This window comes from Chiloscyllium plagiosum, unplaced genomic scaffold (genome assembly GCF_037043375.1).
Source record: "Chiloscyllium plagiosum isolate Xiang-an unplaced genomic scaffold, Cpla_swu_hap1 HiC_scaffold_34, whole genome shotgun sequence".
In the NCBI taxonomy this organism is placed as follows: domain Eukaryota; kingdom Metazoa; phylum Chordata; class Chondrichthyes; order Orectolobiformes; family Hemiscylliidae; genus Chiloscyllium; species Chiloscyllium plagiosum.
Window position 1 is genome coordinate 43,992,242 of NW_028270172.1, and position 24,658 is coordinate 44,016,899.

General features: G+C 39.7%; 1 protein-coding gene across 8 annotated transcripts in view; it reads right to left on the reverse strand.

The window, feature by feature from the left end:
• The window catches only part of LOC122564345 (F-actin-uncapping protein LRRC16A-like), a 472,988-nt gene that overhangs the window by 168,881 nt on the left and 279,449 nt on the right, over nt 1-24,658 (reverse strand). For all 8 annotated transcript variants that reach the window (XM_087978643.1, XM_087978642.1, XM_087978641.1 and 5 more), the window contains exons 16-19: nt 13,799-13,903; nt 11,149-11,218; nt 6,742-6,823; nt 4,042-4,141 (exon numbers count right to left, since the gene is read on the reverse strand). In XM_087978643.1, the coding sequence (XP_087834769.1) occupies nt 4,042-4,141; nt 6,742-6,823; nt 11,149-11,218; nt 13,799-13,903 (357 nt within the window). The remainder of the gene's footprint in view (nt 1-4,041; nt 4,142-6,741; nt 6,824-11,148; nt 11,219-13,798; nt 13,904-24,658) is intronic.

Here is a 24,658-nt window from a genome sequence, read left to right on the forward strand (position 1 = left end):
CCTAAAATGTGACATGAGTACTATTTTTCATTTGGGCACATACAAAATATGGAGCTTATTTAAGGACCTGCTACTGTGGGTCCTTGATAAGAATGTATCGGTCAGGTGGGAAGTTGTGCGCGGGAGCCATGGTTCACTAAAGAAGTTGAATCTCTTGTCAAGAGAAAGAAGGCAGCTTAAGTGAGGATCAGATGTGATGGCTCATTTAGGGCACTTGAGAGTTACATGTTAGCCAGGAAAGACCTAATGAGAGAGCTAAGAAGAGCCAGGAAGGAACATGAGAAGTCATTGGCTGACAGGATCAAAGAAAATCCTAAAGCTTTCTATAGGTACATCAGGAATAAAAGAATTACTAGAGTAAGATTAGGGCCAATCAAGAATAGTAGAGGGAAGTTGTTCGTGGAGTCACAGGAGATAGGGGAAGCACAAAATGAATACTTTGTGTTGGTATTCACACTAGGAAAAGATGATGTGGTCAAGCTCACTAGGAGGAGGTGTTAGCAATTCTGGAAAGTGTGAAAATAGGTAAGTCCCCCCCAGGGCCAAATGGGATTAATCCTAGGATTCTCTGGGAAGCCGTGGGGGAGATTGCCAAGCCTTTGGTTTTGATCTTTATTTTGTCATTGTCTACAGGAACAGTAGAAGATGACTGGAGGATAGCAAATGTTATTCTCTTGTTCAAGAAGGGGAATAGAGAAAACACTGGAAATTATAGACCTGTGAGCATTATTTTGGCTGTGGGTAAAGTGTTGGTAAGTGTTAAATGAGATAGGATTTGTAATAATCTAGAAAGGAATAAGTTAATTAGGGATAGTCAACATAGTTTTGTGAAGGGTAGGTTGTGCCTCACAAAATTATTGAGTTCTTTGAGAAGATGACCAAACAGCTGGATGAGGGTAAAGCGATTGATGTGGTGTACATGAATTTCAGTCAGGCGTTTAATGAGGTTCCCCACAGTAGGGTTATTGCACAAAATATAGAGGCATGAGATTGAGGGTGATTTAGCGGTTTGGATCAGAAATTGACTAGCTGAAAGAAGACAGAGTGGTGGCTGATGGGAAATATCCATCCTGGAGTTCAGTAAATAGTGGGATACTGCAAGGATCTTTTTTGGTCCATTGTTGTTTGTCATTTTTATAAATGACCTGGATGAGGGCTTAGAAGGATGGGTTAGTAAATTTGCGGATGACACTAATGTCGGTAGAGTTGTGGATAACGATGAAGGATGCTGTAGGTTACAGAGGGACACAGAGTAGCTGCAGAGCTGGGCTGAGAGGTGGCAAGTGGAGTTTAATGCAGAAAAGTGTGAGGTGATTCACTTTGAAAGGTGTAACAGGAATGCATAGTACTGGGCTAATGGTAAGATTTCTTGGTAGTGTAGACGAGCAGAGAGATCTCAGCGTCCAGGTACATAGATCCTTGAAAGTTGCCACCCAGGTTGATAGGGTTATTAAGGCAGCAAATGGCATGTTAGATTTTATTGGTAGAGGGATTGAGCTTTGGAACCATGAGGTCAAGCTGCAGCTGAACAAAACTCTGGTGCGGCCGCTCTTGGAGTACTGCGTACAGTATCGGAAGTATGTGAAAGCTTTGGAAAGGGTTCAGAGGAAATTTGCTAGGATTTTGCCTGGTATGGAGGGAAGGACTTACAAGGAAAGGCTGAAGGACTTGAGGCTATTTTTGTTAGTGAGAAGAAGGTTGAGAAGTGACTTAATTGAGACATAGAAGATAATCAGAAGGTTAGATAGGGTGGACAGTGACAGCCTTTTTCCTTGGATGGTGATGCTAGCACAAGGGGACATTGCTTTAAATTGAGGGGTGATATAGGACAGATGTAGTCAGATACTCAGAGTAGTCGGGGCATGGAACACACTGCCCCCTGCAACAATAGTAGACCCGCCAACTTTAAGGACATTTAAATGGTCATTGGATAGGCATATGGACGAGAATGGAATTGTGTAGGTTAGATGGGCTTCAGATTGGTTTCACAGGTCAGCGCAACATCGAGGGCTGAAGGGCCTGTACTGTGCTGTAACATTCTACATTGTTGTGCCATTCCATTAATACTGGCACATCTCCAGAAACTTCCTAAACAGTAACAGTCAACACGCTATTTAACCACTGTCGTGTTGTAGTCACAGGAGCAGTGGTAGGTGTCCCCGCTTCACCAGAAAATCCAGGTTCAAACCCCAACTCAGGTCAGAAATGTCCAAATAATTTGTAACTTCCTGTAACCAGCAAGACTCAATTCCTCTTCCTGAAGTGATTGCCTGATCTCCAGAGCTTTCCTACAGCAATACAAGACCTGGATTGAAGGATCATAGAGTGGACCAACCCTGCAGGTCACAACTTGATACACAACATTTTGAAATATGAAAAATGGTACTTAAATTCACTAACATTTTTATTTTCTTAAAAGTATTTTAAGAGTACTTTATTTTCTTAAAGATGCATACTGCTCGGACAGAGCTAACCCATAGCCATAAAATCCTGTAGGACCTCAATCATATAAACAGTTGGTTCTACAAGATTCTCAAGGTTGTGTATCAGACTTGCTTCTAACAACTGGATAAATCTAGTCATGATACTGTCATACTCAGCAGGCTTTCAAGTGTTGAGAAGGAACAGGCAAAATCACTCTATCTTCAAAAAATGCCAAAACTTTGATAAGATTCCACACATAAGGTTACTTAATAAGATAAGAGTCCATGGTGTTAGAGGCCGTACATTAACTTGGCTAAAGGAGTGGCTAACTAACTGAAGACAGAGTTGGGATGAAGGGGACATTTTCAGGATAGCAACCTGTAACTAGTGGCGTGCCAGAAAGATCAGTGCTGGGGCCACAATTATTTAAAATATTATATTTGAATGACTTGGATGAGAGACGTAAAGATACTATAGCCAGGTTTGTGGATGATATTAAACTAGCTAGGAAGGCAAATCAGGATAAGCGAGTTGGCAAAATATTCAGCAGATAGAAAAAGAAGTGGGAAAAATGTAATTATGCAATTTGTCAGAAAGAATAGAAGTGGTGAATATTATTTAAATGGGAAAACAACTGCAAAAAGCTGTAGCACAGAAGGATTTGAAGAGGGCTCTAATGCATGAAACACTCAGAGCAAGCATACATGTTCAGGAGGCAATAGGAAAGACAAATAAGCGCTAACCTTCATTTGAAAGGAAATGGATTAGAAAAACATGCAGATTTTGCTAAAACTATATGAGGTGCGAGTCAGATAACAGTTTTAGTACCTTACATAAAGCAAGATATACTAGTATTGGAAGCCAAGCAGAAGAGGTTCACTATGTTGATCCAGATATGGAGGACTCTCTTAAGAGGAGAGGTTAGATAGGTTGTGCTTGTACTCTTTAGAGTTTTGAAAAATAGGAAATCTTACTGAAACACACAAGATTCATAGGAGGCTTGGCAGGGTAAAGGCTAAGAGGTTGATCTCCCATGTGTGACAATCTAGGACTAGAAGGCAGAATCTCGGAGTAAGGAGTCAACCATTTAAGACAGACAAGAGGAAGAATCTTTTCTCAGAAGGTTGCGAATCTGTGGAATTCTTTACTGCAGAGGGCTACTGAGGTTGGCCATTAAAGTATATTCAAGGCTGAGATTGACAACATCTCAATAATTAAGAGAATCAAAGGTTATAGGAAAGTGAAGCTGATTATCAGATCAGCCATGATTTTATCGAATGACAAGCAGATTCAATAGGCTGAATGGTCTACTTCTGATCCTACATCCGCCAGAGGATCAGACCAGCCACACTGTGAAATAATATTTTGGATTCTAAAAAGTAAATGGAAAAGATCACAGAACTGTTACTGCAAAATGAGGCCATTTGGCCCATCATGTCTGCACTGGCACAGTAAAATAATTCTCTTGTATGGAACAAGATTAAACTTTGTTAAATAAGATATTTCTGTTATGCAGACTGTTAAGACAATCAAGTAAATAATGAATTTACTTGGAGACAATAAAATTGATGTTTATTAGTCTGTTTCATTGTTGGGTATCCACAAAAACTTACTTACTTGGTCTTTATATTGTTGAAATTTTTGCCTAAGGCTAGATGGCGAATTGACCTATTCTTGCCCATCCACACTACGAGAGTAGCAAGATCGGAGTCTAAACCTGTACAAAAGAAGGTTACATGTTGTAAATATGAACAGGCTGCACAGTCTCTAAAACAAATGTTGCAATATGTTCATTTCCAGTCTTATCAATGGTTTGGTGTACATGTAGCAGAAAGCATACATGCAAAGAACAGTCGACAGGACAGCAGAGCTGGATATAGGGATGTGATGCAAACTAAATTATAAACATGCATTTTCTTTACAGTAAATCCTTGACTTCTACAACTTTGACTCGAAGTTAAACTGGAAAGTAGATACAGAAATGTTGCAATCCACCTAAACAGCTGCTTTCTATATTTGTGTCACTGGAGCTCCAGTCAACAGTGTAACTGGAGTTGTTAGCTGCTGATTATTTTGTGGGAGAAGGTGACCTTAATTTTACTGCCCAGTGACAGAGGTCAGCTGTCCTCAAATAGAAGGAAAAGGGGGGAAAAAAAAAACTTGCATTTATGTTGTGGTCATCACAAATGTCAGGATTCACAAAGTGATTCAAAACCAATTAACTACTCTTACAGTCATTGCTATAATGTAAGAAACATAGCACTCAATATGTATAAAGTAAACCCGAGTAGGCAGCAGACATAAATAATTCAATAATCTGCTGTTTGGGCATTGGTGTTTTTTGTTATTTCAGATCTCCAGCCTCTGCAGTATTTTGCTTTAATTTTAGTTTATAATCATCTGCACAGAATTGCTGATTCAAAAAAAACTGTTTCTTTAGATTCATATTGTACACTACTTTAAGAAAAGTGATTGAGAAATCTGTTAGCCAAATATTAACTGTCAAGAACTTAGTGTCTACAAGGAAGATTTAAGGGTCTGAATGCTTGAAACTTTTCAGCTGTGGAGAGATAGCCAGCATGGATATAAAACCATAGAATCACAGAATCTCTAGTGTGGAAGAAGACTCTTCGGCCCAAGAAATCCACAACGACCATCTGAAGACTAACCCACCCAAACCCATTCCCCTACCCTATTATCATTTAGCCCTGACTAATGCACATTGGTAGGTAGTTCCTGATGGACCTGATTAAATAATTCAAAGGGTCTGTTGAAGCAGTGGACAGGGAAATGTCTAAGGATGTTCTTTATATACACTTCCAGAACAGTTTTGATAATTAGTTCACACTCATGGAAACCAAGACAGATTACTGCATATGGAATTATTTCGCAAATTAACTCCATAGCAGGAGACAGAATGCAAATGTAATAAGCAGGAACTGCAATTGACAAGATGTAATTCGTTTTTTTGTAAAACAATTGGGGTCCCAACTCATCATATTTGACAACTCAAATGATAGGACTAAAAGCTATATTCAAGTTTGCCAATAACAGAAGTATATGTGGCTTTGCAAGCAGTATAGATGGAAGCAGAACGTTACAAAGTGATTAACAGCTTAAGCAAATGAGCAAAGCTGTCATCAATGTTGGCAAAGCCTATATGGACCTAGAAAATACTTTTGTTCTACACTTTTTAAGTGGTAAAAAAAGGTAGAAATGAAGTTCCAGAAAGGCTTAAGTATCCAGGTACAAGGATCATTAAAATTTCATGGGGGAGTACAGGAATAATCAAACAGTGAAAACAATTCTGGATTTTATATCTAGAAAATGACGACTTAAAGGCGGGGTGGAGGAAATTATGTTTGAATAACACAAAACCCTAGTTAGGACACACTTAGAGTATGACGAGCCATTCTGAGTGCAGATTCTTAAGAAGGATACACCCATGTTGGAGGAAGTGCATATACAATTTACCATAATCGTATTTGAACACCAAGGGTTAAATTATGAAGCAAGATTACACAAACTGGGCTATAAAGGCTGATTTGATCATTGTTTAAGATTACTTAAGCAATAAAGGGATAGATTAGATAAAAGGAAACCATTTCCATTGGTTGGAGAGTCTGAGACTAGGAGGCATAGTTCAAAAATGACAGACACATCTTTCAGGATTTAAATTTGGTCATTCTTCCACACACAAAGGCTGCTACAAGTTGGGTTTGCTTTTTCATAAACAGAAACTGATGCCAGATGAATTATTAATTTTAAATTGGAACTGGATAGATTTTTGTTAACCGAAGGTACTATGGAATTTGGAGCCAAGGCCAGCTATTCGCAGTAGATTCCAGATCAGTCATTGTCTCACTCAATAGCAGAATAGACCTGATCATTAAATAGCCTATTCCTGCTTTCAGGATCTTTATTTCAGATACCTGTAGAAATTATCAGTGTTATCACCTGCCCAGAAAGATGCATTAAAATTTTATTTAAACAGAGTATTTGTCCCAAAGTTTGACTATGATAATAGGTTTAAATAAGATATTTTATAATAGGAGTGGAGGAAGGGATAATCCTTGTTGATAAATATTTTACATCTACATTGAAAAAGTCTAGTTTAACAAATACAAAATGCAGCTAGTTCCAAAATAAATTTACTCAAAGGTTTGAATGGCACAAGTATTACTGAGATTTCATTTGGTTTATGGAAGCGTGCAAAGACTTAGTAGTGAATTCTTCACATGATACATGAAATTAAACAGCTATATTGTTTTATAGATGAGACTCATTGTAAGAAAATTCAAAAATAACTCTTCTTACCATTGTCTGAAATATCCAGTTTTGAAATATTATGGATTTCTGCAATGCAACCTTCTAAAATCTGAGCCCCACCTGACCTTAGCTGTGGACAAAAGCTTGGAGTTAATTTTAGTGAATAACTGGGATTCCACAATATTTAATGATTATCACAGTTTCAATGAGGTATTACAAATATGTTTTGCTAATCATCTGCTGGGAAATATAATGTAGCAGTATATTCCTTAGTTTACTTTGCAAACTCAATATCTTTTCAAGAAGGCGGCTGCAATTAGAAGACAATTTTAAGCATACTTTTCAATTCTTATAGATGCCTTTTAAATTTGATGACATGCAGCTCAAACAACATTTGGTGATGCACTGGTTATTTCTAACATAATTAACGATGTTCAAGGCTACTGCGATTCGACAAAAGCAGTTAAGCATGGTGGCATCTTGCACCCTGCTGTCTACAAAAGCCCCAAAACTATTACACAAAAATCTGATTAAATGAGAGATGACTGAACACTTAGTATTTTTCAACTGAAAAATTTAAAATCTAATGATAGCATTTTATGAGAGATGCAGAAGGAACAATAAAAAGCAGACAGCATGATAGTTTTATTTTGCAGTAAAATGGAAAGGATTATCAAATAATTCAAATTAAGCAATGTCAATTGCACAGTAATGGGGGATGTTACAGCTAAAAATTTGAATTATCTGATCATTTGACTTAAGTGCCTTTGAATTGAGTAAACTGCAAACACAAAACCAATGCAAAAACAGCAGGAAGCAGCAATTGGTGAATGGACCAAAATAAACGCAGTTACTGTGATACCTGATTCATATTTTAATGATTAAGCAAGAATAAAAAAGCTTAATGATTACTTCCTTACTCTAATGATATTATTGTTTCCAAAGGCTCCCAACATTTCTCTGTCAACTTCTTCCTCCCAACCCTCCTGCACTGAAGTTCCAACCTGAAGTAGCCAGGAAACTTCAAAATTCTTACAATAATACAGGTAACACCTGTCAGTTAATTCTTTTGAAACTTTTTATTTTGCATTCTAGTTTAAAACAAGATATGCATTCCTGTAGACGTTTAACCATTTGTTCTGCATCACTAAAAGTTCTGGGTTTCAAATCATGAATCCTGCTTTTGGCTTCCGACTACTTTCTACCTAATGTTCAATAGCAATATTGATTTAAATACATTTTAAAAGTGATATGAAATTTACAGACTTGTATTGATTGCATTTAATCATAGAATCAAAGACTACTGATTCTGCACCGACCCTCCGAAGAACATCCCACCCAGATCCAACTACTCATCCTATCCCTGTTACCCCACATTTACCATGGCTAATCCACCTAATCTGCACATCCTGAACATCAAGGTGATTTAGCATTACCAATCCACCGAACCAGAATATCTTTGGACTATGGGAGGAAACCGGAGCATCCAGAGGAAACACATGCACACACAGAGTATGTGCAAAGACAGTCACCCAAGGCTGGAACTAAATCTGGGTTCCTGGCACTGAGGCAGCAGTGATAACCACTGAGCCACCATACCACCTAAATATTTATGAAACTTGTACATTTAACAGCTAAAAAAATTAGATGCGAGTGTGAAATTGAATATAAAAGTGAAAACCTATTTTGAAAACAGTAAATGGTACTCAAAATTAATGTAGATTAATTGACTTGACAATTTCTAGCCTAGAAATTTCTAATGAACGTTTGCTTACACGACTTGTTTCAATATGCAGATTTTTACATTCAAAAAAGTAGAACACTTATGAACAAGTAGCATCAAGACAACATAGACTGTAAATTGACACGAACAAAAAGGCATTTTTCTATAAATGATCAAATGGGACTTGCCCAACACTTCATCAAACACTAGACTTGAGCCAAAAATGCTATTGCAGAAAATATCTGTGCCAAACAGTTCTAATGGTAATCCTGACAGATAGATAAGGAAGCCACTTACTGGATCTACAGTGGTTAAAAGGCAGGGAGGGTACTTACACAGTGACCAAGCTAAGGAAAGCAGTAAAGGGGGAAAAGAATAGCATACATCAGTGCAGAGCTGGTGTGGACAATAGCATTACAGCATAGCAGTTCAGCAACCCTGAATTCTGATCACACTAGCCCTTGAAAATTGTTAAAATTATTGGCTAAACAAGCCCCAAAACTGATCTGGTCATACAGCTAGTATTGAAACACATTACTATGTAAACATCAGCAAATGCAGATTCACCAATTAAAGGAAGATTGTTACTCTATCGGTTAATAAATACTTCTACATAGAACATCTTGATAAGAAACCAGCTATGAAGTCAATCATCTGAATCAATTTAATCAATTATATTAGTTATAGTATATTATTGATCATCAGATTTAGAAATTGGCATCTAATTATTTGGAACTATGGTAATCCAACAACAACCCAATTTGAGAACCAAATTGATCGCTATACCAAATATTATTTTTCTCATTGTAATTCATCATTAATCTTTGAAGAAACATAGTTCCAATGGACAGAATATGCCAAGAACTGGTTTGCTTTAAGGTGGCTGAGGTATACAACATCACCAGATTCCTTCTTTCCAACACTTTTGTATAGAAAAAGGCCATCTTCAGAGGTAATTGCTTCCTCACAATCTCATCAAATGGAGGAAATGAACCATCAATGAGTTAACGGCTGGAACACCAAATAATTTATTTACCTACTTGGGCCATCACACAATGTTAAAGAGAAGGTGTGCCAGATGGAAGGTTTGAGTGAGAGAGAAAGGCTGGACAGACTGGGACTTTTATCATTGGAGCATAGGAGGCTGAGAGGTGACCTTATAAAATCATGAGGGATTATAGATAGGGTTAATGGTAGGAGTCTTTTGTCTAGGATGGGGGATTCCAAGACTAGGGGCACATTTTTAAGGTGACAGGAGAGAGACTGAAAAAAGACTTGAGGGGCAGAGAGTGATTCATGTGTGGAATGAACTTCCTGAGGAAGTGGTGGATGTGCGGACAGTTCCAATGTTTAAAAGACATTTGGATAAGTACATGAATAGTTTAGGTTTGGAGGGCTATGGGCCAAGCATAGGAAGATGGGACTAGTTTAGTTTGGAATCATGTTCAGCATGGACTAGTTGAACCAAAGAATCTATTTCCGTGCTGTATGACTCCATCAGCTGATCAGTTTCCTTTTGGACTCCACAAGATTTTTAACCTCTACTTACAAACTGAAGGAAAGGCAGGTGGTACAAGCTCTTTGTGTGCTTCTGAAGCTTGTATTTGCAGAAGAGCAGAAAGTGCCAGCAGCAGTAAGGAATAATTGTCCCTTTTCTCTGTCTAAACTTCCACTAAAGATTTGAGATCTGTTTGCTGGAATCATGTAAGGCTAAGAACTTTCATTGAAGAAAGCCTTTGAATTTCTGAAGTCGCAATTTGGAGAAAGAAAAAGGACCCACTGGCCATGATCTTCAAACAACTGCCCTAGTTGAGAGGTGAGGACTCTGGACACCAGGCACTAACTTTCTTTTGCCCGTCCTTCCTTCTGTTTGCACTTGACCTTTGCCAATTAATTTACTTTGTATTTCTGCATGCTTGAGCTCAGTTGTGTAGTGTGCATTGGCAACACGGGGACTTATTTTAATAAACAATTCACATTTTTTTTAAAAACTGCTTTGTAACCCTCAAAACAAACATCTAACTTGTTTAACTCAAGAAAACCAGTCTAGATTACGTGCTTTTTCAATCAGCACATTAATGGTTAAGTATGCATACTGAATTGGCAACAAATCATCCTTTTCAAATTCACATTTTCATAACCTAAGGTTAATTGATAAATTCCGATTTCTACCTGAACTTGAGCAACCTTATCACAAGGATATAAGCAATACTTAGATTTCCTGTATCTGAACTGTCAGGACAGGAATACGTTTTTTGCCAAAATTAAAATACACAGCATTTCCCAAGAGTCAGTGCATTACCATCACTGAGCTGAGCCAAGTGTATGCAGTTAGTCGATGCCATCTGGGATGCTATTAGGGAACCTGAATGCACCACACACTGTTGAGTCTGAGATGGAAGAATCAGCTGGGATTTCCAATTATCATGGCTACTCAGGAGCCCTCACATAAAAAGAAATTTCACAACCAAATACAGATTTTGGTAGGATGTTCACTGCTGCCAAAAGGACATTAGCAGTCATTCGAGAGACTTTTGTTTTTGTGAACACTTGTTACAGTACTCAAGGGCACCTGGGACAAAAAACAAACTTTTCACGAGGGAGACAATGTCAAGAACAACAATGGGAGAAAATGTATATTCTTCAAAATGAAATATTAACTAAGTTTAACAGAATTTCCTACTACTCTTGAAAGTTACATTAATTCAATAAATAAAACTGTTCCTTCTTACCTCACAAGTGCTAAGGTCAAGAGAAACATCCTTTAGGTGAGGATTGCAAGAAAGCCCAAGTAAAAGTGCTCTGCAAAGAAAGAATTGCTTTCAAATGAATATTGCATTGCCAACCTTGGCAATACTAAACAGAAAACACACGGGTTAAATTTTATGTTGTTTTGACTAAGTTCGAGTTGCTTCAAAGCTGAGTGAGTTTTCCCATCCTATCTTACCAAACTCGCCCTGCTCCTATGGCATCTCTTACATTTGTTCTCAGTCTGATCTCCCACATGCTGTTGCTGGCACAACTTGTTACAGACTGGATATCTGTTAAAACACCGGAATCCCACACAACCTTTAAAATGGGTTGTGCACTTACACAAGCACAGTCAGCTGAAGTTGCCTTACACTTTTCCTGATATTTGACCTGGATATGGTAGACAGGGGGTAATCAGTGCCCTGCCTTGAAAGCAGGAACCTGGAAGCCCTGTTGAATGGGGTAGTGCCATGCAGGGTTTTATTCCCTCCCAGGGCCAGCAGTGAGGGTCACAACACTCCAGACCATGCCGCCTAGTCTGAGGTTTCAACTGGGGTTAAAGCAGTCTCTGGAAGAATGCCCACCATTACAGGGAGAAGTTCCTTCTCTGCTCTGCACTGCTCGGGTAAGTGTCACCAAAACCTCTCTAATATCTCAAATTACATTTATCGCTGATTGTGTCCAAATCCTACCAAGGCTCATGCTCCATCACTCTCACAACTACCTGCAAACATTCTCCCCCACTTGCCCTCACCTGCCCCAACTCCTGATGCTATTGATGCATGCCCTCTGTGCTGTCTATGTATTAAATTGGGACAATTGGCCACATGCACCATCATTAACAGCTGTGCTACCCATTTTCATTACCTATAATACTTGATGTTTTCTCATTTCAGCAGTAACGGCCCACAATAGGCCAGCAAGAGTCTAGATAGGTCACGGGCTGCCTAACATTCGGTTCCTCACCCCTTGTGAAAAGAGGATCCGGATTCTGTCTGCCCTTAGTAGGTCCTGGACTGGTACTGGAAGCTGCCCTTGGTTTATTCTGCAGGAACCTCTAAGCTAAGTCTATTCCCTTCACCTGACTGAGGCCTGCTGACAATTAAGACAAGGTTCCTGGCTTTGGGTCAATGCACAACAAGGCAAGGCAAAGCAGCACCCAAATAGGCTCAGAGTGAGTAAGTGCTATGACAGTGATCAAAGAGACTGCAATGCAGCTTAATCCAATCCATGAGCTAGGTGCCTGTTCCTAAGCAGAGCGTGTCTTTGCGGCAGCATTACAATGATAGTTGCTGCTACAGACTAAGAGAAGCACTGAACAACAGAAGCATACTGAGGGTGTGTTGGTGATGTACCATGAGGATTCTTAGAAGCTGGTATAATTCAGATGCCAATGTCTGTAAACATGAGGGGTGTGGGGCCAATACCAATGGAACATGCCTTGAGATCCTGGGATATTGGCGTCCACCAGGTTCTAACATGATGGTCATTTAGGAGCAAGTGGTGAACTGAAGCAGTCAGGTACACACACTAGTTCCCTTGTCGAGTTTTCCTGATATCTACCATGTTTGAATAGTTTGGCAAGATAGCAAACTGAATATTAATGAGGTGAGCGAGTTGTGCCATTAACAAGGCACACATCATACCATAGTGCATGTTAATCAGACCCCTATAAAGTTGCGTCCCAAGTCTTCACCTAACATCTTCACTATTATTGGATCCCCCTTGTACTTAAGGGGCAATCATGATTTTCCAATTCATTACAGAGAAGTAAATAGTTCAAAGTTACCACTTCACTTGGTGCAGAAAATTAAACTTCAGGAACACTGGATGTTGCAATGGATTCGACACTGGCCAGGACTCAATTTCATCCACAATTCAGGATGAAACATCTCCACTGACTGCTAGCTATTAATAGTTCCACATGAAATGAGGATGGACATTTTCAAAAGGGCTCTTTATGATAACAAACCCACAATATGCAAATGGACTAATTGAGCACTAATTGACAATTAAGATGGCAAAACTGTTACACTGATGGGTATAGGGTGCATTTTGAATTTGCCAGAATATTAGGATAGAACAAAAGGAGCTTTAAACTGCATCTTACTGTTTATGGACTATGTTGGTGATTGCTTGTTGCTGATATTGAATACTTTCAAACAAAGAGAGCTGAATTCCTCACTGCTAACCTAATTTGACCAGCAGAAACGAATACAGAACAAATATTTTTAAAATCCAGCTGGCAGCATGACCTCTGCCATCCAGAGTACTGTGGCATGAAATGGCAAGACATTGCTTCAAAATCATAACCCAGGCATGTTGTGCTGATGTACATTATGTTACTGGAAAAAATAAATTAAACATTGATCAGATTTTCCAATAAATGAAGAGAAGAATTTCTATGATAAATTTATATCCAGCATTATAGAAATGTGACAACTGAGAAGCTGGTTATCATAGACACTCTGGAGCAGATGATTGGCATAAGGAGATGTGAGAGAAGAGGTGGACAAGATTGGAGGATCAGAAGGACAATGCGTCTTCATAAAACAAACCCATAAATAATTAGAAACCAAAGGGACTGAATTGCTAAAAATAACATATCATAGACAAGCAACATATACTGACTTGAGAGCTTCTGCAGGGAGTTTGGTGCCCGATAGGTTGATGTGTCTCAAAGCCAGTGAACTGCTAAAGAACAGTTTGAAAGATGGAGGAACTTCCTTCCCCTTCCTGTAGTGTCAAGAGAAGATGAGTCCATATTGAGATCAGTCATGCAATATAGTGTTATAAACTCAACAATATACAACAGAGTGAAAGACATGTGTGATATCTAATTCAATTCATTAATTCAGTTCAATATATTAAAGCATTTCAATATACATGAGCATATCAAAGACACAATAAACGCGATGCTTCATCTGCTCATACTGAATACTCTGGTTATTAAGGGGTTCACAAAGAATAAATTCAAAAGCAGTAAGAGCAAGATGATGATTATCGGGCAGTAATTTGATTAAAAATAAGCAAACAGGGTCAGGAATGGTTGGACAGTTACTATTGCCCTGCTTTCTTTTTCAAACTAAGCTGCACCAGGGAAATTGAAGGATAAATGTAAAGGCACTACTCTGTGTCAAATATTCACAAAAAAAAATTATTAGAAAATGATTTAATCTAAGAACCATTAGAGGTGTGCCTGCAGAGAAACCAGAATTAGGAACTAAATATTCTCGGACATTTGACTATTAGGAGAATAAATTAAGGGTAGCCCTGAAAATAATAGATGAGAGTGCAGAAAGGATCTTAGCTGAGAGATCAAGATATCAGTGAAGCTGAGGAACAGGAAAGTTAAATTGAAAATGTTTTACACACTGCTAACAGTTGCTGGTGTGTCAGGTAGTGTGCAAATCAAGATATTAATGGACTAGGTAACAATGGTAACATAGTAATTCGAAGGAGAATTTAGTTTTCCTACAGACGCTAGAAAGCACAATTTTAGCAAGCGCAGAGGATGAGTTCAGGAACACATCTAACGTATCTAGCTTTCTTGGTCAGTATGCCAATAAAGCAAATCAGGAGCAGACTATTTTAGACATTGTTATGTACAATGTCACAGAGTATGGCATTCTCTGGGAAAGTGTGTTCACAGATTGAAGAGATTTAGAATGAGATTAGAAGTAATTTAAATAAATCTGAGATTAGGGTCTGAAATCTGTACAAAAAAAATTAAAAAGGGATTAGGAACATGTTGGTTAAGGAAAACTAAATTAAAAGATTTAGCAAAAGTTTAAATAAATAATACAAAGTACAAATGAATATCTGTTTCATTAAGAAATTAAAACCTACATGAGGAATATGGTCCAACCAAAGCTAGCAAGAGAATTAAAGAGTAATACCAAATGAAGAGTATGCCTTTTTATTTCATTGTTTTTAAAAATGGTGGATTCAAATGACTATGAGCCATTTCAAAATCAGTGTTTGAAAAGCAGGTGCTGAGTAAATGCATAGGTAAAGCAGTTATTGGTGGTAATCGGGGAGAAAAGATGTGGGGGAGAGGATGTGGAGACAGAGAGACATGGGGGGAAGAGACGGCGAGGTGGGGGAGGGAAGAGAGAGAGAGAGAGAGAGAAAGATGGGGGAAAGAGAGAGAGAGTCGGGAGTATGGGAGGAGAGACGGGGAGAGAGAGTGTGATGGGGGTGGGGGGGGAGAAAGAGAAAGAGAAAGAGAGAGAGAAAAAGAGAGAGACGGAGAGGGAGAGGAGTGAGATGACGGCAGGAGAGACACAGATGGGAGGTGTAAGAGCATGAGAGTGAGAGAGAGACAGAGAGGGAAGAGAGCGACAGGCAGAGAAATGTTCGCTCCACCCCAGCTCGTGAACAGCTTCTTTGTTCTCTATAATCAAAACTCACTGCAACTCTAAGAAAAACAGAGTTTGTTTTTCCTTCAACAATTGATGTAAACTGTAACTTTTAACTGATAAGTTGGGACTTTTTGAGTGAAATATCCACCTTACATCTCTTACCAACCAGAGAAAGGTGACCACGGCAATGGACTGGACAGCAGAAGAATCATATCGGACCATCTTAACGACATAAACTGCAAACACCGAAAATCAGAGCAGGAGTAGGCCATTCAGCCCTTGGAGCTTGTCCCACTATCCCATGTCAGCAAGGCTGATCATCCAACGCAGTACGCTGTTCCTTCATTTGCTCCATACTCTTTGGTCCCTGTAGCCCCCAAAACAATAGCTAGCTCCTTCAATGTTTTGGCCTCAATTGCTTTCTGTTGCAGAGAATTTCATATGGTCACCTTTTTCCTGAGTGAAGGAAATTCTCATCGTCTCAGTCCTAAATGGCTTACGCAGTATCCTTATACTGTTACCCCAGGTTCTGGGCTGCCTAATTATCAGGAACATTCTTCCTAAGCTCGTCCTATTAGAAATTTCCTTGAGATCCCCGCTTATTCTTCTTACCCCTACTGAATATAATCCTAACCAATCAAGTCTCTCTTCATACGTCAGTCCTGCCAACTCACTTCTTGTAGCAAGATATTCCTGCCTCTGTACTTGAATCCTCTCACAAAGCAGGCCAATACGCCAGTTGGCCTCTTCTCTGTCTGCCATTCCTGCGTGATTACTTTCAGTGACTGATATACAAGGACACCCACGTCTTGTTGCACTTCCCTTTCCCAAGCTATCACCATTCAGATAATAATCTGCCTTCCTATTTTGCAACCCACGTAGATAACCTCGTATTACACTTCATACATCATTCATTTGCCCACTCAATTTGTCTAAATCACAATGAAGTAACTGCATCTTCCTCATAGTTCATTCTGCCAACCAGTTTTGTCTCATCTGTAAACTGGAAGGATATTACATTTAGTTCTCTTAACTAAACCATTAACATAGATTGTGAATAGCTGGTGCCCAAGCACTGACCCCTGTATCGAAAATAGTTTACAGGATGCTCACTGACTGATTCGTGGAATGAGGGGCTTTTTGTTGGAAAGAAAGGTGGAGTGGGTTAAGTCTACACTCATTGGATTTAGAAGGACGAGAGATGGTCTGAATGAAACATAAAGCTTCTGAGAGAGCAATGGGGGCAAATGCTCCCACTGTGCAATGTAGGACAAGGAAATGCAGTTTAAATATAAAGAGTTTCCCATTTAAAGTTATTGATGAGCAAGTGGGCAGCACGGTGGCACAGTGGTTAGCACTACCTCACAGCGCCAGAGACCAGAGTTCAATTCCCACCTCGGGCAACTGTCAGCGTGGAGTTTGCACATTGTCCCCGTGTCTGCGTGGGTTTCCTCTGGGTGCTCCGGTTTCCACCCACAGTCCAAAAATGTGCAGGTTAGGTGAACTGGCCATGGTAAATTGCCTGTAGTGTTAGGTGAAGGGGTAAATGTAGGGGAATGGGTGGGTTGCGCTTCGGCGGGGCGGTGTGGACTTGTTGGGCTGAAGGGCCTGTTTCCACACTGTAAGTAATCTAATCTAATCTAATCAAATCAAAGAACTTTTCTGGAGGCTTGCCCATTAAACATACTCAAGCTTGAGTTTTGACTGCCGAGAGTGATAGGTTATAGAAGGTAAACAGTAGAGTTAAATCCACTAGCAGATCAGCCTTGATCTTCTGGAACAGCAGAGTGGGCTGAATGGGTCAAGTTGTTTATTTCTGCTCATATTCGTTGCAATCTTTAATTGGTTACATGCTGCTTGCAGGCAGGTAACTCAGCTGCTTTTCCCATTCTTCCCCTTCTGGTTAAAATCACTCTGGGCAGGATGGTGATGGGAAACCAGCATGTTAGCCGATAGGGAGAGTTCTTCCATTTGTTGACTCTATGGTTGCCCACAATAGGGCTAAAAATTCAGCCCCAGGATTCAGCAAAATTGGTATGCATTTGCCAGAGTTTGAGAGGGTCAGAGATGATCTCATTCAAATAGTCAAAATTCTTCTAGGACTTAAACATGGTAGTTGTTGGGAGAATATTTCTCCTGGATAGTCTGGAAAAGAGATAGTAGTCTCAGAAAAACTAATCATTTGGGTTCAAGAGGAGAAGCAATTTGTTCACTCAAAGGATTATAATTTGTAACCGGTGAAGTTTGTGTATTTAATAATTGGGTTCTAGAAACATCAATGGATTATAGAGCACGAGGGAATTCAGGGATTGGGTATAATACAGAATAGTGCAGCTGAGATAGAAGATCCACAATGTTATTGGTTGCAAAGCAGGCTCACAGGGTTGTCTGGTCTACTCCTGTTCCAATTGCTTATATTAACTTATTGGACTTATGGGCACGGATTGATACTTTATATCTTTGTACAAATAAATCCCAAACAAACTTTTGCTATCAATAACATCGACTTCATTCTCATCAATCTCTTTTGGAAACTGCCAAATTATTATGATTTATGAAGGACAATATTCTTTTGTCCTGGCTTCAAAATCCATGGTTTACATAACATGAGAGTTAGCTTTTAATGTAATCTGACCTATGAGAGTGCTACAGAAAAACTGATCTGGATATTCAATCCATTTACACAGCTTAACTCTGAAGAAGCAATAAGAGGTCACGATCTGAAAAGCCATCTATCAGTAGAACACTCTTGACCTTGCAAGAACCTACCACCAGTATCATTTCTGTATCCTCTTTGAAAGAAATAATTAAAACATAGAAGAAATGTCTGGTGAGACTTTGGCTGGGTATATCACAGAAAGTTGAGTGTGTCCCCTCTCAGACATTAGAAGAATAAGAATGATTAGTTCTTTATCACTAATCCAATTTCATATTTCCAGTAGTTGTATCTTTTCCTCTATTTTTACAGCAGATCTGATGACAGGTTAATTATATTTAACCTGCAAATTTGAGGTGAAAATTTTAACATTTGGGCTAACTCCTTAGATATCATAAATGTGAATGTGTTGTACAACAACTTAGAGTCATAGAATGATACAGCACAGAAACAGACCCTTCTGTTCAATTTGTCCATGCTGACCAGGTTTCCCAAACTAAACTTGTCTCATTTGCCTACATTTGATCTGCATCCCTCTAAGTATGCCCTATTTGTGTACCTGTCCAAATGTCTTTTAAATGATGTAACTGCATCTGCATCTACAACTTCCTCTGTCAATTCATCCATACACACACTACTTTCTGCATGAAACAGTTGTCCCATGGGTCCCTTATAAAGCTTTCTCATCTTAAACCTATGCCCTCTAGTTTTGAACTCCCCTATCTTGGGAAAAAGACCTTGGCTATTCACCTTATCTCTGCCCCTCATGATTTTGCTAACCTCTAAGGTCATGCCTCAACCTCCTTTACTTCAAGAAACAAAGTCCCAGCCTTTCCTTATAATTCAAACCCTCCATTCCCTGACACGACGTTTTATTTGTAGCAATGGGAAGCAAGTTAGGTACATACTGGTTAGAATCAGTGAAGGAGTCAGAAGGCACTTTCTTCATAGCCCACACAAATTTGAGAATGTGAATTTTCAGCCACCCTCTCAGCTCATAATTCAAATAGATATCCTCCACCTTTGGCCTGTACTAATGAGAACAGTTATCAGTAGGAGAAATTGCTGGCAGATGGAAATTGCTAGCAATTTTACAGACTCCACTCTACTATCTGGACTGATTGAATCCTCTCCTACTTCTGAAACCCGAAGAAAGGAACTGACATTTGAAAACGGCTGATGTCTTTATGACTGTACACCAAGCAAACCTTAATATTAAGGACAATTGATTAAGAACAATTTTACAATGATGCTAAGGGACACAGGAGGTGTCAAAATCTTTGTTCTCTCCTTCTGGATATGGCTCAGCAATTTTTAGTTTTCAATTCACACTTTCAAGTGATTCTCACAGATACAATATTCATTTTGACACATTGCATTGATAATGAGGCATGGGTGGCAGGAACATAGCATACCCACAACAATAAAGAGGAGAACTCATCAGTGCCAATGCTTACATAAGTACACAGGGTGCAGGGAACTTTGCCTGGCAATCAGGGGTAGGTGTGGGGGGAAAATAAAAGAGGTGGGCAAGAGAGGATCGGATCACAACTGGCCTAGCAAAGCTTGTGATTAGTGTGGGGAGAGGGAAGATGGGGAGAAAGGGGAATCATGATCAGTAGGTGGAGGTCAAAGGAAATCTGGGGGAATCACTTCTTGTTTTATGGAACATTTTCACAATCTTAAAGCAAGAAAACAACCTTGGTTAATATGCCCAGCAGAAAAACACCAAAATCTTGTTTGGTAATTATTTAGTGATCAATAGCTAAAAGCAATGTCACATATAATTACTCCCATCTGTGGAAGAGTAAACCATTACATCAATGCTCATCTTAAATTTGATAAGTACAAATTTGATTTACTAAAGATGGAGAAGCACTATAACTACAGTATTTTAATAATAGCAGTCATCATCCTTTCACGAGAGAAAGTGATAAAAAATTCTAATATTTCTTACCACAGTAGGAATAAAATTAACCTAAACAGTATCTTCAAAATTCAAAGCATTTTTTTTGTCTTGCATATTTCACAGATTAGCTTCTTTTCCATCTTCTGACAGACATTTCAATTTGAACAGAATAGCCATGTGCTCCCTGGACTTTGTGCATTTTAAATTGACTAATACCTCAGATTCAAAAAGGATCAGTCATTTAGAAATTAGTCCAAATCATAAATCATTATTTCAGCTTAGAATACTTGCCTTGAGCCTGTAGCCATCAAGACTACAACACTGTATTCATTTGTTGTTAAGCTTTTTTAAAAAAAAAATATTCATGGGATGAGGGCATCACCAGGTAGGCCAGCATTAATTGCCCATCCCATAGGGCACTTGAGAGTCAACCACATTGTTGTAGGTCTGGAGTCACACATAATCCAGAGCAGGTAAGGGTGGCAGTTTCCTTCCCTAAAGGACAGTAGTGAAGCCAGCTGGCTGGTATTATCATTGGACTGAAAGAGGTAGCCATCAAATCAAAATTACATTCTTAAAACCCTCATTTTTGGTTTTAAAATCACATCTGACCTACCTTCTCTTTTCGAGGATATATGTCTAATTTAATTTACTCCCATTGCAGCAAATTTTAAATTCCAGGAATTGACCATGTTTTGCAACAACAGCACTTAAGAAAGCACAACTGAATAACTTCAATATAGAAATTTACCTTCCCAAAATTGTTAACTGGTCATTACAACTGCAGTAGGTAGCAAATATATGAAAAAAAATCAATTTTGTCACAAACAAAGCTAAGTAATTTAAGCTGCTAACATAACCAGTACACCATTCAACCAACTCAATCACTAATGTGTGAAACAGGAAATTATGGCACATGAAAAAGCAGCAATTCCTCATTTCACATCAATTTGGTCAACATTAATTTATCAGTGACATTATAACAATTACTTCTATCCTTTTAACAAATGTGATGTTTGCTAGCACTTCATTTGCCACAGTGAACTACAGTCAATTCTTCTATGATGCAATGGTTGCAATCTTGTGCAGCTCTGCGTTATAGAAAAATCACGCTTAAATTGTTGGCACTGAAATCATGTTAAAATGTTTTAAAAGTCTGAAATAGCATCTCCAATTTGTCAACCGTGTTACTCGTTGACAAGAGGCATTTTATAACAGAACGACCCGTACTGTCAGTCACATGAAGTGGCAGCGCAATTAGATTAGATTCCCTACTGTGTGGAAACAGGCCCTTCAGTCCAACAGGTCCACACGACCCTCCAAAGAGTAACGCACCCAGACCCATTTCCCTCTGCACCTAATTTACAATTTAAGCATGGCCAATTCACCTGACCTGCACATCTTCGGACTGTGGGAGGAAACCGGAGCACCCGGAGGAAACCCACGCAGACACGGGAAGAATGTGCAAACACCACACAGACAGTCACCCGAGGTTGGAATCGAACCCGGAACCCTGGTGCCGTGAGGCAACAGTGCTAACCACTGAGCCGTGAACAGTTGTATCATAAGATAGTATTCTTAGCATCTCTACTCAGTACTGGCCTTGTGAAACCATTTTGAAGATTGTATTCAACAACATCTTATGAAGTGATTCAGTCCCTTACATAATATGAATAAAATGTGGGATTATTCACTTGGGTAATGGAAACTAATGTGTAGAATATTTGTTTTATATGGAAAGAGGGTGGAAACTGCAGACATACAAAATCTTCAATGAAATGCTCAATCAGCCCAAGATCATATTAAATGTCGAAGCTCAACAGACTGAATGGCTTATTCTTGCTTCTATGTTCCTCATAAAAATGAGTCAAAGACACTTGAGAATCTGGTAATAAGAAAACAAAAAAAAAATCAGAGGTTGTGCACATTGGCAGAAAAATCACAGATGATTATTTAAATGGACAGAGATTACAGATGGCTGTGCTTGTAGAAGCTTAGAAAAGTGAGAAGCCATCTGGATCAAAGCCATCTGATCAAGTGGAGGCCAGACACGTAGATGCTGAGAAGTTCTCATAGGGGGAAATCTAGAACTAGAAAGCATAGTTTAAAAGTAAGAGATGTAATTAGGAGGGATTTCTTCACTCAAAGGCTTCACAGTCTTTGAAATTCTCTTCCCAGTGCAAGCTGGGCTACTGACTTATATTCAAGCGTGACTTACACATATGTTGGATTAACAAGGACGTCCAAGTTATAAGTAAGGCGGCAGGCAAATGAAGGTTGTGGACAATCAGGTCAGCCATACTTTTAGTGAACAGTGGAGTAGGTTTGAGGGGTTGACTGGCCTAATCTTGCTCTTATTCCTTTTGATCACATCATAGCATAAACACTGGTGACTCAAAGAATTTTTTTGGATGCAGTGAGTTGTATGCTAGAATACCCTGCCTGGGAAAAAGATGCAGCGGAAGCAGATTCAACAGCAAATTTCACAAATAATTAGATACAATTTTGAGGTCAGAAGTCGCATGACACCAAGTTCTAATCCAACTGGTTTATTTGACTTCACAAGCTTTTGGAGGCTGCTCCTTCATCAGGTGAAATGCAGAGAAGTGCACAGGTACAGAATTTATAGGCAGAGAAATAATGGCAATATTAAATAACAAGTCTTTGTAAGTGATCAAAAATGTCAAACTGTGTGACTAAAGTGTCAACAGCTGAAAAGCAAGTGAAGGGATTACGAATGATCCAATTAATTAAAGTAAGAGATAATCACAAAAAAAATTCAAAAATAAGATAAATCAAACAGCTGGAATAACATAATAGGTATAAGAGTTGCATGACGAGGGCCTAACCAAAGTAACAAGTAATCCAAAACTTTACAAACTAAATAAGGTAGAGAGATCATAGGTTAAGGTAGTGAGGTTGTGGGTGGCACAGTGGCACAGTGGTTAGCACTGCTGCCTCACAGCACCAGAGACCTGGGTTCAATTCCTGCCTCAGGCGACTTGACTGTGTGGAGTTTGCACGTTCTCCCAGTGTCTGCGTGGGTTTCCTCCGGGTGCTCCGGTTTCCTCCCACAGTCCAAAGATGTGCAGGTAAGGTGAATTGGCCATGCTAAATTGCCCGTAGTGTTAGGTAAGGGGTAAATGTAGGGGTATGGCTGGGTTGCGCTTCGGCGGGTCAGTGTGGACTTGTTGGGCCGAAGGGCCTGTTTCCACACTGTAATGTAATGTAATCTAAAAAAAACAGAACAGCGAAGATTTTACAAATAGAGAACAGTATGGTGGGGTTATGTGTAGCACTACAAGAATCCAAACTCACGGTTGAGGCTATCCTCATGGTTACAGAACTTGGCTATCAGTTTCTGCTTGGTGATTCTGTGTATCTTAAATGTCGCCTTGGAAGACGCTTACCCAAAGTTCGGATGCTAAATGTCCTTGACTGCTGAAGTGTTCCCAGCTGGGAGGGAACACTCCCCTCCCTGGTATGGTGTCCATTCATCAATGCCATAACGTCAACATGGTCTCGCCAATATACCACGCTTGGGCATCCTTTCCTGCAGCGTATGAGGTAGACAACATTGGCCGAGACAAGAGTATCTTACGTGTAGCGGTACCACCGCAGGGAAGTTCATCATCAACTTACCTGACCACACCCTTCAACCAGACGAAATCAGAGCTCTCAGCTGAGGGCTCAATTACCAAATGGCCCCACTGGTCCCGCAGCAGAAATTCATCAGGTGAATGAGGCTTTACAAATTCTTCCACAAACCCCACAATGTCAGCAGCGAGCCCAATGAGCTAACGAACGAACCGGAACAGTTGACAGAGAGATCCACAGTGCAGCAACCAAAGAAGAACTAGTTGAATCGGACTGCTCTGGGAAGACTGCTGCCCTAGGGCCGACCTGTATGCTCAAGACATCAGAAGATGCTTCCAACGCCAGGTTCATCGGCTGTGCTCACAAGAGAGTGCAGAATGTCACTAAGCACAACGCAACACTATCCATACTCTCATCACCAACCACAACATTCATCAAAACAGCAAACAAAGCAGGAATCATCGTTAGGTAAAAACAATGACTGCAGATGCTGGAAACCAGAGTTTAGATTAGAGCGGTGTTGGAAAAGCACAGTTCAGGCAGCATCCGAGCAGCAGTAAAATCGATGTTTTGGGCAAAAGTCCTTAATCAGGAATACAGGCAGAAAGCCTGAAGGGTGGAGAGATAAATGAGAGGAGGCTCTGAGAGAGTGTGGCCCTCAGCTGAGGCAGGGCTGACTGCAGAGAGGTTAGGTGCCGGCACATTGCTGCGAGCGTGGAGCGGAGGATCTTGAAGGAGAACCGTTGCTGGTGTTTTTGAGTCTGTAGTCTGTACTGTTTGTCCTGTTCGGGTCCGAACTCTGCTGGTTTAAAGGTGGTCCGGAGTCAGTGTGGGATGAGTTGGTTACGGAGGCAGGCACTGAGGAAGCAAATGTGGCTGTGGTAGCGACTCTGTTTCAGGACATGGTTGAAGAGCTTCAGGGCAGAGGAAATGACCTGGGAGTTGCAGTGGGAGAGGGACTCCCT